Source organism: Lentinula edodes (genome assembly GCF_021015755.1).
Source record: "Lentinula edodes strain Le(Bin) 0899 ss11 chromosome Unknown C8R40scaffold_80, whole genome shotgun sequence".
Classification (NCBI taxonomy): Eukaryota; Fungi; Basidiomycota; class Agaricomycetes; order Agaricales; family Omphalotaceae; genus Lentinula; species Lentinula edodes.
In genome coordinates, this window is record NW_025764386.1 from 4,452 (window position 1) to 21,293 (window position 16,842).

Below are 16,842 nucleotides of genomic sequence, written 5' to 3' on the forward strand. Positions count from 1 at the left end.
AACCCTGTTGAAAGCCAGAGGACGAGGAGGACATAGCGTTAGCACGATCAAGTAATTCCCTTATTTGCCCAATCTGATTGGAAAAGTCCTGGTTAGGGGGGCTCGGAGTAGCAGCTACGGGTGCAGGAGCAGATGTTGGGGTCGAGGACGCGATTTGGACGGATTCGTTTGGGAATAGGGAGAATGGCGCGGGTCCCGTAGCGGATATCTGTTGGCGTCGAGGTTGCTGGCGTCGGCCTCGGTCTCTTCCGAGTCCCATGAATTTGTCTTGGCAGACTGCTTCCAGATGTCCTCGACGTCCACAGTAGCGGCAGGTGGTTTCTCGGTGTGGGCAGTTTTGCTTGACATGACCTTGGGCACCGCAGCCGAAGCATCGTCCTCGCATGCGAGCTAGGAATGCTTCCCTAGTATTCCCATTACTAGTGTGGGTTGCATCAATGTCCATAGCGTGGGGGTCAGCAGGGGTAGTATGAGCGGTATGCGTGGGAGGGTATCCAGAGTTCCGGCCAGTCATGGTGGGATCGTGCAGGTATACATCCACCGATATGGCCCGTTTGATTGCCTCCTTCAGAGTCGGAGCAATTCCTTGGGCAATGTTTACGGTGATGAGGTGTTGTCGGATCTCTGGGAGTAATGCAGTGAAGAAACGTTCCCGCAAGTCAATATCAGACATTTCAGTCCGATCTCCGATATCCTTGAACTTCTGAGTGAATTCCGCAACTGTCTGTCCTTTATTTTGCCTGAGATTCTTGATCTCGCTACGGGCTTCCATACCTGGGTCCATTGGTTCAAACCGTTGGCTAAATTCCTTCAGAAACGCCTCCCAATTTCCTCCGAAAGGGGGATTTTCCGCATTGAAATGTAGCAGATGGGGAGTTGCCCAATCTCCGGCACTTTCTGTGAAGAAGCCCAAGGCAGACTTGATGAGTTTTACTTGGCTTTTGGCGAGATCCGGTTGTTCTGACGCCCAATTCTGGAACTGAGCCATGAAGCGACGGGCTTCAGCGCCATCTTTACCCTTGAAAACCTCAGGTTTGTTCATGCTCGACTTAGAGGATGAGCGTTCCTCCATAGCTGTAGCAAGGTTAGCTACTTGTCTGATGAGCTGAGCCATGAGATCCTCCGCAGAGGTGTTTGGGGCAGGCGGGATAGGAGTCGACATGATGGGAGTAGGCAATTGGGGCTGGGGAATCGGCAGGAAGGTTATATTGCTCACAGTGAGTGGCTCTCGGATTGAGTTCGAAAGGGCGTTGGGGCAAGGTTGAGACTGGCAATCGCGCCAAGTATCGTCATTGTTATGGGCGTGAGCTTGGTCTCTGGGGTCAAGTGCGTGCGGGAGTGCGGAGCAGTCTATACTGGCAACAGGTGTTTCAGAGTCGGACGGAACTGGGGAAGACGTGGTGTCTATAGACCCTGCAAGGACAACCTTATCGGTAGGCTGTCAGTGCAGTAATGGATCTTGACCTAATGTCACGAAGCGGCAGAGGCGGAGTGACTAACGGAGCGGGAAAGCGGAGCGACTAAGCAGAACAGTGAGGCGGAGCAACTGGACAAGGCGACAAGGCGGAGCGACTAAGCAGAACGGCGGCAGGCTGGTCCCAGATAATGACAGAGATATATTGAGTATCGTAGTCATAGGTAATAATAAGTAAGCACATACCTGGTCCCAGATAATGACAGAGAGGTCAAGATAAGGGACCAGGCTGTGGAGGGTTGGCTATATATACATAATCCGGTCTGCGAGAAACAACGATGTAATACTGTACAGTTTAGGAACAAGGAAGGTGGCGGAAGCCTGTTAAGATCATGTACACCGTGTAACCGTGCCAAAGCTACAAGGTGCCTAAGTGCGGAAGACGAATGGGACAGTAGTGAAGTTATTAACAACACCGCCGTTACGCCGTTAGTCCCCGGAGAGCGAGAGTAGAGAGAGAGGAGCTAAGTAGCAGCCAGGCCGGAGCGGCGGTATCGCCGGTGACGAGGAGCGAACCAGAGGATGTATAAGTCCTAAGGTAGGGTAGAGAGTACTTCAAGGCAGTGAGCCTGAAGACTTAGAGGAGCACAGAGTAAAGGAGGGAATCCAAGTCGATCTAAGTTGGTCTAAGTTGATAATTAAACTGAGGAACTACAGTAGCGTACAGGCAGTATTTATATCTACGGAACGGCGCATCGGTGCGGAGCGCCAGACTAACTACTAGGAGCTATACGAGTAGTACCTGCAGGGTAGAGTAAAAGACAATAAGGAGAGACTAGAACGAAAGAGTAAAAGACAATAATGAGAGACTAGAACGAAAGGGTATGTGTAGCGAGAAAGAACAATAAGAGTGAGATAACAATAAGAGCAGATCTTCGGAGTACCGAGCGGCGGAATGGAGGCCCGCGGCATGGACTTGACAGTATCCCCCTCTTAGGCTTGAGCCCTCGAAAGCCATTAATACCGGGAGTTGGTTAGTCACCAAAGAAAAATTTTAAAGGCCGTCAGCGTCGGGGATTTGGTCCATCAGTCAGCAGGAAAATTTCCGAAAGCCGTTGGTACCGGGAATTGGCGTTAGTCATCAGTGAAAATTTTCGGTTCACCGTACACCAAGTACAATTCGAAGGAAAATTTTCGCTGGTCCGTGCGCAGTTTTGCCGTATAAAAAGGCCCATAGTTTCGCCGATAAGACCCAAGTTCCCAAAACTTCTAAGTTCGGACAATGACTAGTCGCACTACCACTACTACCGTCTCTACTACCGCCGGCCCTTCGAGGTCACGACCCGCCCCACCGCCACCCATCGACCTTACCGCCCATGACGAGGAAGGTTTGGAGGAAGAGGACGAGGACGACATAATCCGCAAGGCGCAGGAAAGGGTAGAAAGAGTAAGGGCGAGGAAGGCGGCGGCAGCGGCGAAGAAGGCCGCGGAGGAAAAGGCTGCAAGGGCGGCAGCAGTCCGAGAGCGAGCGGCGCAGGAGGCGCGAGAGCGGGCCATTCGGGCTCGTCAGCAAGAAGAAGAGGTTTTGGAACGGAGGAGGCTGTTGGCCGAGGCGGCGACCGCCAGAAGTCAGAGGGAGACTTCTCCAAGTGAAGTGTCTGCTTCCCCAAGGAGGCCTACGGTGGAACTTCGGCGAGCGGCGAAAGGAAAAGGGAAGGCAAATGCCCAGGTGAGTCAAGGTTTTGTGGTTCCACTCCTCTTACTAACGCTTTTGTTTCTAGCCGGTGGGCGGAGATCCCGACGACGGCGATGACGGGGACGACGACGACGACGACGAAGACCGCGCACCTTGCGAACGGTGCAAGACCAAAAAACTCCCTTGCCAAATGCAGGCAGGCAAGAGGAGTTCGATTATTTGTAAGCCCTGTCACGATGCCAAGGTGAGGTGTTCCTACTCGGGGCGCCCCACAACCTCGAAACAACGGGAAGGCGGTTCCGGCGAACGAATTGCCGTCTTGGAGAGCCAAATGGCTCAGAGTCTGGCGGACAGCCGGGCGCTACGAGAGGCGGACTCGAAAACCCACCAATACCTCCGCCAACTGTTGAGGAGGCAAGAAGACGACCATGCCCGCCTGATAGCCATGGAGACGAGAATGGCAATGATGGGAATGGGAGGAGGATCGGCGACGGCTGGACCGTCGAGGGGAACTACCGAGCGGCGGCGTCCGCTGAAGCGGCGGAGGGTTGTGAGGGAGAGTGACGAAGAAGAGGAGGAGGAAAAAGAAGTGCAGCAAGGTATGGAAGAAGATGGAGAAGGAGAAGTAGAGGAGGAAAGAGGAGAGATGGAGGTAGAGGAAGGAGGAGAGGGGGAGGCACCGGCGCCGACGACGGCGAAGACGGTGACCTCTGACAAAGGAAAAGAGAAGGAGTTAGTAGAGTAGTAGAGTCACGGACATCGGACATCGGCCCTGCGGCCCTTCTTGTAACTTCTTGTAGTCCTCTGCCTCCTGTATAATCTTGTTTTGTTTTTTGGACTTTTGTATATAAATAACTGTTCAACGCAATTTTGAAGTCGGAAGGCGAATGGGCCGCGAGGCGGCGTAAGAAATAAATTAGTTTAGTATAAGTAGTGTAAGTGTAAATGGAAACTAAGTGAAAACTGTGATTAAAGAAACCATAATAAGCAAATAAGAGAGAGAGATAAACACTCAATTTACTATCATTGTGTTTACCCTCTAAACACACGAAGTAAACTTCGGCGGAGCGCGGCGGAAACGGGGAAAGGAATAAAATGATTTTTTTGTGATCAAGGTCCAGGTTTCAAAGGGTATCGAGCGTGGAATGCGGGTACCAGTTCGTCCGCATGTAATTCATCAGCGGCAACCCAGGAGAACTCATCGTCGGTACCTTCATAACCGGCCCACCGAATGTAATAACGTAGAGGACAACGTTTGTACCTTCTGTCCAGCTTGGAGTCGAGGATTTCGGCAACGTTGTACTCCTCTTCACCATCAACTTCGATTGGAGGTGGAGGAGATTGAGTACGATTCGGGAAAGGATTCGGCGTAACCGGCTCCAGCTGTGAGACGTGGAAAACCGGGTGAATGCGGCGAAGATAGTCTGGGAGTTTGAGCTCGTAAGACAGAGTACCAGGTCGACTGATGACCTTGAAAGGACCAAGATATTTTTCTGAGAATTTTTCAGTAGGACGAGTAGAACGAATGTGCTTAGCAAGAACGAATACTTCGGAGCCGATCGGAAACTCCGGGTGCGAGATTCTTTTCCTGTCAGCTTGTTCCTTGTAACGAGACTGAGCTAAAAGGATTTCCTCTCGAAGGAAGACGTGGAGTTCATCGAGGTTGACGACGAAGTCTCTGGCTAGGTCAGACTTCATGTCGACCTCGGGCCGAACGGTGATATTTGGGTGGTATCCTTTGTTAGCGAAGAATGGAGTAATACCTGTGGAAGCGTTGGGAGCGTTGTTATAGGCGAACTCGGCGATCGGAAGTAGAGGCGACCAGTCATCTTGTTGGTAGGAACAATAGATCCTAATGTACTGTTCGAGAGTCTGATTGACACGCTCAGTTTGCCCGTCGGCTTCCGGATGATATCCAGAGGTATAGTGAAGTTCCATGGAGAGCGCTTTACCGAGAGCCCGGAAAAACGCCGAAACAAATTCGGAACCACGATCGGAAGTAACATGATTAGGGACACCATGCTTAGAGAAGACGTGAATAACAAAAAGCTCAGCTAGTTGTTCGGAAGTAATGGTGTCGTGAGTTGGAATAAATATAGCTTGTTTGGAAGATCGATCCACGACGACGAGGATAGCTGTATAACCATTCGACATTGGCAGTTGCTCAATGAAGTCCATGGAGATGGAATCCCATGGTCGGACCGGAACCGGTAGAGGTTTCAACAAGCCGTAAGGCCGATGACGGCGGGGCTTATTGCGACCACAGATAGTGCAAGAGGTAACGTAGTCACGAACAAAGTCTCTGACCTTGGGCCAGGTGTATTGACGACGTACAGCTTCGAGAGTGCGGTTCTGGCCGAAATGGCCGGAGAGTGGATGATCATGGAAATAGCGAAGGACTTGAAGGCGAAGATCGCCGTGATTAGGGACATAAATACGGTCGTCAAGGCGTAGTAGCTTGTCGCTACCTAAGCTCCAACGTTCATTGGAAGGATCTTTTGCAAGTTCCAAACCAACAACGGAGCTCGGATCGGCGGGAAGGGCGAGAATGATAGCTTGGTGTAGGGCTTCGATATCCATGATAATCGAGGCTCGTAAAACCGGGCCTTCCAGGAAGGTAGCTCGAAGGGACGCAGTGAGTTGTTCGTTAGTAAAGATAGGGCGAAAGTTATGAGGGTTCACTTGGGCGTAGCCGATATCCCCCTCTTTAGGGTAGACGTCCCAGCGTCTAGTTATCGAATCAGGTTTCTCGCCGAGTTTCCCCGGTCGGAAGCGAATGACCATATTAAATTGATGTAAGAATTCTGACCATCGGACCTGTCGGCGAGTAAGAACCTTGGTAGTAGAGAAATACTCAAGATTCTTGTGATCGGTGACGACGTCCACCGGATCACCCGAGCCTTCCAGATAATGACGCCAAGCTTTAAAGGCCTCGAAGATGGCCAGTAGCTCTTTGTCGTGGGTATCGTAGTTGAGTTCCGCCGCATGAAGCGTTCTGGAAAGGAAGGCTAGAGGATGAATTTCACCGTCAGCATATTGGATGGAAAGAATAGCCGCAATGGCGTAATCGGAAGCGTCGGTCTCCACGATAAGTGGGCGATTCGGCTCCCAATGGGCCAGTATTGGCGCAGAAGTGAAAGCGATTTTGAGATTTTCGAAGGCCTCTTGACAGCTGCTGTCCCAGATCCAGGAAGCGCCTTTTCGGGTAAGCCGAGTCATCGGCACAACGATATCACTGTAATTATAAATAAAACGACGATAGAAGTTTGCAAAACCCAGGAAGGACTGAATGTCCTTAACCTTCCTCGGAACCGGCCACTCTAGAACGGTCTGAACTTTCTCCTTGGACATAGTCAATCCGTCGGGAGAAAGAATATAACCCAAATACTCAACAGTATCCATATTGAATTCGCACTTCTCGGGGTTGGCGTAAAGCCGATGTTTCCGTAACCGCCGAAGAACTTCCTTAACGTGTTCTCGGTGTTCTTCTGGTGTATCAGAGTAGATCAGAATATCGTCAAGATAGACGATGACACAGACATCGAGCATGTCAGAGAAGATGTCATTAACAAACCGCTGGAAAGCCGCAGGGGCGTTCGTAAGGCCGAACGGCATGACCTTCCATTCGTAAGAGCCGTAGCGGGTCCGAAAGGTGGTTTTCCATTCGTCACCTTCAGCGATTCTGACTAGATGATAAGCGTGAGCGAGATCCAATTTGGTGTATATTTTAGCTCTTTTCGGAGCGTCGAGAAGATCTGAGATGAGTGGAAGTGGGTAACGATCCTTTTTGGTGATACGATTGAGTCCACGGAAATCGACGCAAAGGCGAAGTTTGCCGTCTTTCTTCGGGACAAAAAGGACCGGAGCGCCGTGAGGAGAGGATGATGGGGTAATGGCACCAGTAGCCAGCTGTTTGTCAATAAAGTCTTTAAGGGCGACTAGCTCCTTTTCAGACAAAGGGTAAATGCGGCCGAGAGGCGGCGAAGCGCCTTCTTCCAAGTCAATCTTCAGGTCGTAAGGTCTGTGTTCAGGAAGTGAATCTGCAGCAATCTCGTCGAAGACGTCTGCAAACTCTGCGTACTCTTCTGGGATAGAAGGATGGAGTGGAGGGACAGTAGGAGTGGTGGAGGAGCGGTCGGCGGCGCGGGCCGCGACCTCTGAGTGGATAGCACGAAGTAAGATGGGTTCCATACCAGCGTCCTTGCAAGCCCTGTTAAAGACTGCAGCACTGACGAGTGCAATGTCGACCTCAGGAGTTTCCAGTTGAGCAGCGAATTGAGAGACCGTAGGGTAAGAGTAGATGGGTTCAAAGGGGAATTTGGACGAAAGGGGCTTGGCCCGTGGAGTCCGAGAGCGGGAGCGAGAGCGAGAGCGAGGTGAGTCCCCAGGGGGGGTCTCCTGAATTGTCGGTGAAACCGACGGCGAAGGTTCCGGTAGCGGAACAGCGACCTTTGCAACAACGTGGTTGATGGCAGAAGGCACAGACGTCTGTGGAGAATCAGGATGTGAAGTGTTACGGAACGTAATGTTTCGAGATGCCCAGTCAATCAACGGATTGTAGCGGGATAAGAAACTGTAACCTAGTACTGCTTTACAAGATGAATCTAAATGAGTAACATAAAATGGTAATAGAAGCAGCTCGCCGGAAGGGAACCGAACGGCGATATTCGCCATATCGGTAATGGGTTTAGAAGATAATGAACCATCAAAGAGACGAAGATTAACAGGAGAGATTTTGGTCGTAGGAATGGAATTTTGAGAAACATAACGAGTATCGATGAAAGAGTCAGTAGAACCAGAATCAACAAGAGTAGGAAATTTAAGAAGAGCAGAGATAGGTTCGGCCGGCGCGGCCGAATCGGATAAAGGAAATTCAGTAGTCAAAGATATTACAAGAGATCGTTCAATAGAAGAAAGAGCGGACGCGTTGAGATATAACTCCCCAGGTGAGGTACGAACCTGATCAACGCAGCTCCCGTTTCGTACCGGGGAACAAGAGCTGCGGATTAGTTTTCCGATTCCTCTTCAACAACCTCAATGGTTGCTTCGGGGGTTTCTTCAACCTCGGCAGCGCGGCCCTTCGATTCCCGGGCCTTTCGCTTATTGCAGTCAGCAATCTGATGCTTACCACCGCAGAAGAGACAAAGGTTGTTCTTCATCCTTCTTTCCCGTTCGGAGGGAAGTACTTTACCATCTGCTCCTAAATGGTTGAACGCGGGGCGCTGACCGCCGGATTGGCCGGAATTCGAAGAGTTCTGGGGCTTACCATTGTTGTTAGGCTTACCACCAGAGAAGGGTTTAGGCTTCGGCGTGAACGGCGCCGAAGAGCCAGATGGCTGAGAGTTGTTTTGCTGGTTAGTAGAACCAGTCTTAAAGTCCGAGGAACCCTTCTTCGGGTTCCGAGCAACAAAAGGCTTACCAGCCTCACGCTTTCTAGTTTCCTCGCGTTTCCAATAACGATTGTCAATACGAAGAACTTCTTGACGGTAATCGGCGAGCGTCGCCGGCTCGGGCAAACGCGCCATTTCGTCCTTGATGCGCTCAGCTAAGCCTCGTCCATAAGCCCATTTCAGGGCAGCAGAATCCCAGTTGGTACTAGCAGCCAGGGTGTTGAACCGGATGTTGTATTTCCGGATGTTCTCGGTTTCCTTCATCTTCAGATTACCGAGAGAATCTTCGGCCTCGCCTTGGGCGTCGTAAACGCCGAAATTGTCCTGAAGCTCCTTTACAAGGGCTTTGAAGGAGGACGTCCAGGCCGGCAGCGAGTCGAGATCCGGGTCGAGGATATCAGGGACAAACCATTCTTTGGCTGACCCACTGAGATAGGAAAGGGTGTAGTTCACCTTCCTTTGGTCGGTGAAGTACTTTGGACGGTCATTAAAGACCAGGGCGAGATTGACGAAGAACGTCTTGAGTTTTCGGGGATCCGAACCGTCGAATACCTCTGGTTCCTTGACCTTGCTCTTGGATTCAGAGCTGTCAGAGGGACGGCCGAGAGCGGCGAGAACGGTACCAAGGGTCTCAATGGAACCCTTGAACCCCGAGAGGAGTTCCAACATAGCTCGTTGCTCGTTGGGGATGTCAGGAGATATGGGAGAACGAGGTCCACCAGGTCCACCAGGACCGCCGGGACCACCAGGACCACCAGGTCCACTGGGGTCACCAGGCTCACCACGCGGTAAACCGCCGGAATCATCATCCAGATCGTCATTGTTATTATCGGCGCCCGGATCGTCGGGGTCGACAGGAGGGTCTTGATCTTCGTGATCACCGGTGTCCAAATTGAAGTGAGGAGGTGGGTCACGAGGAGATTCAGAAGCAGCTCGACGTTGGGGTTGTTTACCCGTACGGCGGGCTATAGCTTGAAGGATTGGGGAATCAATTCGAGTAGTAGACCGGCCCCGAGCCGGGGCGACCACGGGGGGTTGTCCACGGCGAGGGGTCAAGACTTGGACAGGTTGTCCGTCACCAGTGTACAAGGTGCTGTATTCGAATTGTTGTTCCTCTTCCATAGCTTCAGGAAGAGTCGACGTAGTTGGGACTGTAGCTGGACCGAAACCGCGATTACGGCGACGTGGTTGACCGATGGCAGAGATAGAGTCGGAGAATGGGGCAAATGATTGGGCTGTAGTGAAGAAAGTATTTTCTTCGGAGTTAGCTCTAGATTGAGCTCGAGTTTTCGGAGGCATAAAAAATGATATGTCAGTACGACGTTAACGGATTGAGTTTAATTATACTGTTAAGATCATGTACACCGTGTAACCGTGCCAAAGCTACAAGGTGCCTAAGTGCGGAAGACGAATGGGACAGTAGTGAAGTTATTAACAACACCGCCGTTACGCCGTTAGTCCCCGGAGAGCGAGAGTAGAGAGAGAGGAGCTAAGTAGCAGCCAGGCCGGAGCGGCGGTATCGCCGGTGACGAGGAGCGAACCAGAGGATGTATAAGTCCTAAGGTAGGGTAGAGAGTACTTCAAGGCAGTGAGCCTGAAGACTTAGAGGAGCACAGAGTAAAGGAGGGAATCCAAGTCGATCTAAGTTGGTCTAAGTTGATAATTAAACTGAGGAACTACAGTAGCGTACAGGCAGTATTTATATCTACGGAACGGCGCATCGGTGCGGAGCGCCAGACTAACTACTAGGAGCTATACGAGTAGTACCTGCAGGGTAGAGTAAAAGACAATAAGGAGAGACTAGAACGAAAGAGTAAAAGACAATAATGAGAGACTAGAACGAAAGGGTATGTGTAGCGAGAAAGAACAATAAGAGTGAGATAACAATAAGAGCAGATCTTCGGAGTACCGAGCGGCGGAATGGAGGCCCGCGGCATGGACTTGACAAAGCCAATAGAAGGAGAAGATGGGTCAGGTGGATCAGTAATCGATGGATCAGTAATCGATGGGGGTTTGACAGTGATGGGATGATGTATCGTACAAGTAAAGGCGTCGAGACGGTGAGAAAAGGAAAATGATAGGGGCTGCGTACTTTATGACAGGAACTTTCTAGAAGGACTCCCTCAACCATTCGACATCATTACGGACCATTCGAACCTCGAATTCTGGCGCACTGCACAAGACCTCACCCGCCGACAAGCCCGATGGGCCCTCTATCTGTCACGGTTTGACTTTCATATGATCCACCGCCCTGGCAGAGTAAACACCCAAGCTGATGCTCTCTCCCGCATGGCAGTTCATCATGTATCGGACAGCGATGATAACCGACAACAGACAGTCCTTAAACCTGGCCACTTTGTAAAAATTGCAGCTTCGATCCTACAGAACCCCTTAGAGGATCGTATCCGGAAAGCCTCAGAACGGGAGGCACAGGTATTGGAGGGTCTCAAAACAGTCAAAGAGCACGGACTACAGCGCTTGGCCAATGGGATAGCCGAATGGGAAGAAGACAATGGGTTGGTCTACTACCGAGGTCGAGTATACGTACCAGCAAACGACGACCTACGCACTGAGGTACTCCGTCAATGCCATGACCATCCAACTGCAGGACACCCCGGACTACACGGGACACTCGACTTGGTCAGTACCCATTTCTGGTGGCCTACGTTGCGCTCTTTTGTGGAAAAGTACGTTGAGGGATGCGAGGTTTGTGCCTGTAAGAAGATCCAGCGACACCCACGGGCCGTAACTCAACCATTAGATGTACCATCCGGTCTATGGGAAGAGGTAGGGGTTGACCTGATAACACAGCTACCTAACTCCCAAGGCTACGATGCTGTCTTGGTTTGCACAGACCTGTATGGAAAACAAATTCACGCTATTCCTTGCACCAGCTCCATCACAGCTGAAGGCGTTGCCGATATTTACTACCGAGAGATCTTCCGTCTCCATGGTCTTCCTCTTCACTTTAAATCCGACCGCGGACCCCAGTTTGCAGCTAAACTCATGCGATCCCTTCTCGCTAGGCTAGGAATTAAATCAGATCTAACCTCCGGATACCGTCCTCAGTCTAATGGCCAAACCGAACGAGCAAATCAGGAAGTAGAGAAATACATCCGCCTCTATGTAGGACGACGACAAGACGACTGGGCAGAGCACCTTCCCATGGCGGAGTTTGTGATTAACTCACGGACTCATTCTGCGCTAGGCATGTCCCCGTTCGAGCTAACCTACGGCTATCTTCCCCTGTTCAATATCCCAGTGGGCCAACGCAGCGGTATTCCAGCTGTGGATGACCGTATACGGATTCTCCGAGAAGCGCGACAAGATGCCGGAGCTGCCTTACACCTAGGAAAGAAACAACAGAAGGAGGGATACGAACGCGGGAAGCGGAAAGCTCATCAATTTAAAGTTGGAGACCTAGTCTGGCTCAGTGCAGAGGACATTAACCTTCAGCTTTCCAGTGAAAAGTTAGGAGATCGACAGCTTGGCCCTTATCGCATTCTGGAGAAAATTGGCCCTTTAGACTACCGCCTTGACCTTCCCCTATCCCTAGATCGCCTCCATCCCGTCTTCCATGTTGATAAACTATACCCCTGGAAAGGTAACTCCATTAATGGCGAAATACCAACACCACCAGAGCCGGTATACTTAGAGGATGAAGACGAACCGGAATACGAAGTAGAGGAGATCTTAGACAGCCGGGTTCGATGGAAGAAGTTGGAATACTTGGTTAAATGGAAAGGTTACGATGCAGGGCACAACTCTTGGGAACCCGCAGCCAACCTCAGTCGAGCACCAAAAATTGTTCGGGCCTTTCATAAAAAACACCCAACAGCGGCAAAGCCTTGACCATCGAGGGCAATGGTCATAAGGAGGGGGGTAATGTCATAAAGTACGCAGCCCCTATCATTTTCCTTTTCTCACCGTCTCGACGCCTTTACTTGTACGATACATCATCCCATCACTGTCAAACCCCCATCGATTACTGATCCATCGATTACTGATCCATCGATTACTGATCCACCTGACCCATCTTCTCCTTCTACTGGCTTCCGCCACCTTCCTTGTTCCTAAACTGTACAGTATTACATCGTTGTTTCTCGCAGACCGGATTATGTATATATAGCTAACCCTCCACAGCCTGGTCCCTTATCTTGACCTCTCTGTCATTATCTGGGACCAGGTATGTGCTTACTTATTATTACCTATGACTACGATACTCAATATATCTCTGTCATTATCTGGGACCAGCTTGCCGCCGTTCTGCTTAGTCGCTCCGCCTTGTTGCCTTGTCCAGTTGCTCCGCCTCACCGTTCTGCTTAGTCGCTCCGCTTTCCCGCTCCGTTAGTCACTCCGCCTCTGCCGCTTCGTGACACAGGTAAAGAAGCGGAAATATCTGTAATTGAACAGATTTGTCAAGAGCAGGCCACTCATTACCGACACTGTCCAGTTCCCACCCCAAAACACCAATCACCTTTTACGCACCAACCAGAAAAGTTGCAGCTATTTTGTGAAGCTATTGAAGAGTTTGATCGCAGTAATGTAATACCTGCCAATTATCATCTGAGGGCAGAAGAATGGGAAAATGGTGAGTATCCTGCTTTTGAATTTATCAAAACTGGCAAGCGCGGTAGAAAAGAGCTTCGTATTGATCTTCCTCATTCTATCTGGATGCCTAGGGCTATACAGTGGGGACAGTATTTACATATTATGAATTACTTACTGTTTTCTGCTACTTAATCCTACTTACGCAGTCGCGAAAGGTTTCCTTTTGGAGGAAGGAGGTTGGCGCTTAAGTTGCCGCCCACTTGTGTCACGCACAAATCAACAAATCACTAGAAGTTGGAAAGTAGGCTCAATTTCTATCCACTATGAGCACCTTAGCAGACCGGACAAAAAAGGTTACTGCGAAACAGAAACTTCAAAAGTCTATTTACGCTCGTTCTTCTTGTTCCTCTCATGCTTCTAATTTATCCCGTTCTTCTAAATCTTCTCAACACTCAGAGCCCCTTCCCTCTCATTTGCAGCCACCTCCTCCTTCCTGGATCTCTCAGCCCGCCAAGGCTGAGCGCAACAGCTCAAAAACTGAAAGAATCTTGAACGCTGCTACAGACATACAACGATCTGTCCGGCCTAACAGCGTTGTAATCAAATCAATGCTGGAAAGCGCTCAAGAGGCTTCTGACGGTTTAAAGAATAGAAGAAACACACAGGTTAAAGCTAAAGAAGTAATATTTACCCTCCTTTTTACTTTAGTTGCTATTCTTACCTTTACCCTCATAGGAAGACGCCGAGAATGAAAATACATTTCAAGTGGGGGCTTTGTATGTTATTCCCGTGGGCGTTCAGTTAACCGTAAGTCCCAATTACTCTTAAACTGTTTATTTAGTCATTTGTTGTACAGAGAAATCGGAATAAGCTAGCTCTTGACGATCAATGTTTTTCGCTCAAAGGAGGTTCTTCTGGCTTGAAAATGAGTTCCCGTTTCTATAACGAGCTGGTTCAATCAGGCCTAGGTGCCCAATCTCAAAGGTTTAACGACCCAAGCCTTACATTCAAGAAGTCTATGTCGTTTGACGATATTATAACCCACCTTTGGCAGGCTCTTCCGTTACTCATGGAGCACTTGGACGATGACAATTCTGTGACAGCCAATCCTTTCCATCCCACTATCTATAGAAACAATGAACACAAGTTTCTGCCGAATCTTCTATTTTTTGTCAAGGAGGGGAGGCGTCTGGAGCATGTTGGGAACCAGCTTCTGTTCCCAAATGGACGTGATCTATTTGAGCTTTGCTTTAAAAGTAAAAAGACCGGCCTTCACGACAGGATCCTCTTCTTGGGTAGGTACCTATTTTCCTGGATAGAGTATCCACCCAGTCTCAATTTCTGTTGTAGCAATGCTGGAGACTATTCCAACCTCCACTCAAAGGTTGTGGCGCACTGCTACAATCTTTTCCTGAGAGCAAGCCATAGATCCGGTAGTAGCTCTCGAGAGATTGAAAGCTCAAGATGAGACCGCTAAGAAAGATAGGAAAGGGAAGGGAAAGGCTTTATTTTTCCTAGCTTCTGACTCTGGATCGTCAGAATCTTCAAATGAGTTGGAGCCTGAATCACCTGCAGCTCTTTCATCAACTCAAAAGCTCAAGAGAAAGCGTAGTTCAGCTGGTGATGAGGCTTTGGAGGAAAGAAATAGTAAAAGGCCCAAAAGTGAGTTGTATCATTAGGAATATTGTACGAACTTTTCTTACCTGTTTAGCTTCTCTAGCTAAGGAGTACATAGAGATTTCTGACCTGGATGAAAATAGTGCCAAGGTTAGATTCACAGACTCTGAGGATCAAGAAGCATCTTCAGAAGGAGTAAATGATCATGGTACAGTTCAGTTCAGTTTTGGTATTTACTATCTCTAAATATATTTCTGTTCAGGTGACCTGAAAGACCCTGGAATTGAAGACAGAGGTGACGAGGGTGATGAAGGTGATGAAGGCGATGAAGGCGATGAAGGCGACGAGGGTGAGGACAGCCCAGGCTTTAAGAAAGTTGAAGGTAAAATTATTTGATTTTGGAAAGAGTGAGACAAGGGAACTTATAAGTTACGTAGTGAGCCTCAAAGATGAGTCTAGACGTTCCAGTTCTAGTTCTGGCTCCTCGACTGCATCCTCAGAGCAAGATGCTGGTAAGGACAGAGTTGATGAGGATGATGATGACGAGGATGAGGATGAGGATGACGAGGAAGAGGATAGTTGGGACAACTGGACTTAGGCTTTGAATGTTCTCATCTGATTGCTTGCTTTACTACTTACTCCCTCACAATCCCTTATACCCTTGTTAACACTAGCAAGTCCGGACAAAGGATTCTATTTCCAAGTCACTCTTTATTGCACTTTCTCTTCTAGCATTATCAACCTACCGACTTATATACAGTACACTCCTGACTCATTACAATGAGCTTAATAGTATTCAATGTACAGAAAATGTTACTTGGGCTTGAAATATTCAGCTTACAGTCGTAAGTCATATATCACGGAGAGGTTTAGTTGCTACCAATGTTTTTAACGGGGGACTATCTTTTTTGGGTATGCGAATAAGTTTTCCGCTACTTCTTGGAGTCTGAATTATATTTTCTGTGGCAAACTGTTCTTTTGTGCTGAACAAAAAGAATTTGCGCTGACAAGAAAAAGTCGGGCGCACCACGAACAAGTCGAGCTCATGTGAAAAAGTCGGGCTACCGGGGAAAAATTCCCGCGGATTTTTTCGCCACTTGGACTAGCATAGGATGAGAGAAACAGACCTCGAATAATCAGAGAGCACCGGTTGTGCCGTCTTTGTAAAGGCTCAGTCGAGGATCCTGCCCATGTTTTATTTGAATGTAAGGGCAGTCTTGAATTGATCAAATTAAGGGAGACTTTCATGCAGAAAGTAATCCTGGGACTTCCACAATATGCAAAATTCTATCCAGATGCATGGATGCTATTCCGCACCTTATTGGCTGATACAAGAATCACGGAATTATTTGCAAAGTTGGCATATGATGTTTTAGAAGTTGTATATGAGGTTGAAATCTTTGTCCCATCTTGATGCAAAGGTTGCTTGCATGCATTGTCGAGACGGGGAAGACCGTGCACGTCTCACGAGGTTTTTTTCCTGCTTTTTCCTCATCAAGTGTGAGAGTGGCATTATCGCCCCCCCGTATTAGAAATGTGTGTTCCAATACTGTAATCTAAGTAGAGATTGTACAGTATGGTAAACTGGTCGTTCGGGAATCGGACCTCGCCAGTATAATTTAACTATCCTATCCTATCCTATCCTGTTATACAATTCAGAAAATGAACCAACTTGAACCTGAGAAGGGATAGAGCGGATTCAGATATGGGATGACTACGTACACTGGAGGGATGATTAGCCCTGCGAGGAATTTCGCCAACCGTAATAAGTTCAGCATTTTGAGAAGACCTGGAATTTTGGAGCTGCAGTTATGGGTATCAGCACAAATTCACCCATGGTAACGCGGTAAATGAGTTTGATCGCTGGAACTTACAGGTGGAGAAAGAGGCAAAGCTACGATTGTGACAACGTAGAAAAGGAGACCGATTATCAAGGGGAACTTGATTCGGAGGATCGTGGACATATCAATGAACAGTATCAAAATCGTTGTTGATCTAGAAACGATATATGGGATGAAGAACTCGGCAAAGGGATGCTGGAAATTTTTCGGGCAGAGGACAAGTTCTCAAAGGATCTTTGACCAGCAAAGAGCAGTAGGTACCAACCAGCGAATGGGAGTTCGTTTCAATGACGGACTACTTATATATTCCTCTGGCTTTGCCATGTGTATCGT

At 49.0% G+C, this 16,842-nt stretch overlaps 1 protein-coding gene across 1 annotated transcript; it reads left to right on the forward strand.

Moving 5' to 3' along the window:
* Nucleotides 1-13,659: 13,659 nt before the first annotated feature.
* On the forward strand, nt 13,660-15,266 carry C8R40DRAFT_1075166 (uncharacterized protein; the record flags this gene model as incomplete). Its single annotated transcript, XM_046226817.1, has 7 exons — nt 13,660-13,716; nt 13,787-13,858; nt 13,908-14,346; nt 14,468-14,713; nt 14,763-14,876; nt 14,931-15,050; nt 15,106-15,266. 7 exons carry the CDS (start codon nt 13,660-13,662, stop codon nt 15,264-15,266), a joined length of 1,209 nt encoding a protein of 402 aa, XP_046079064.1.
* Nucleotides 15,267-16,842: the final 1,576 nt, after the last annotated feature.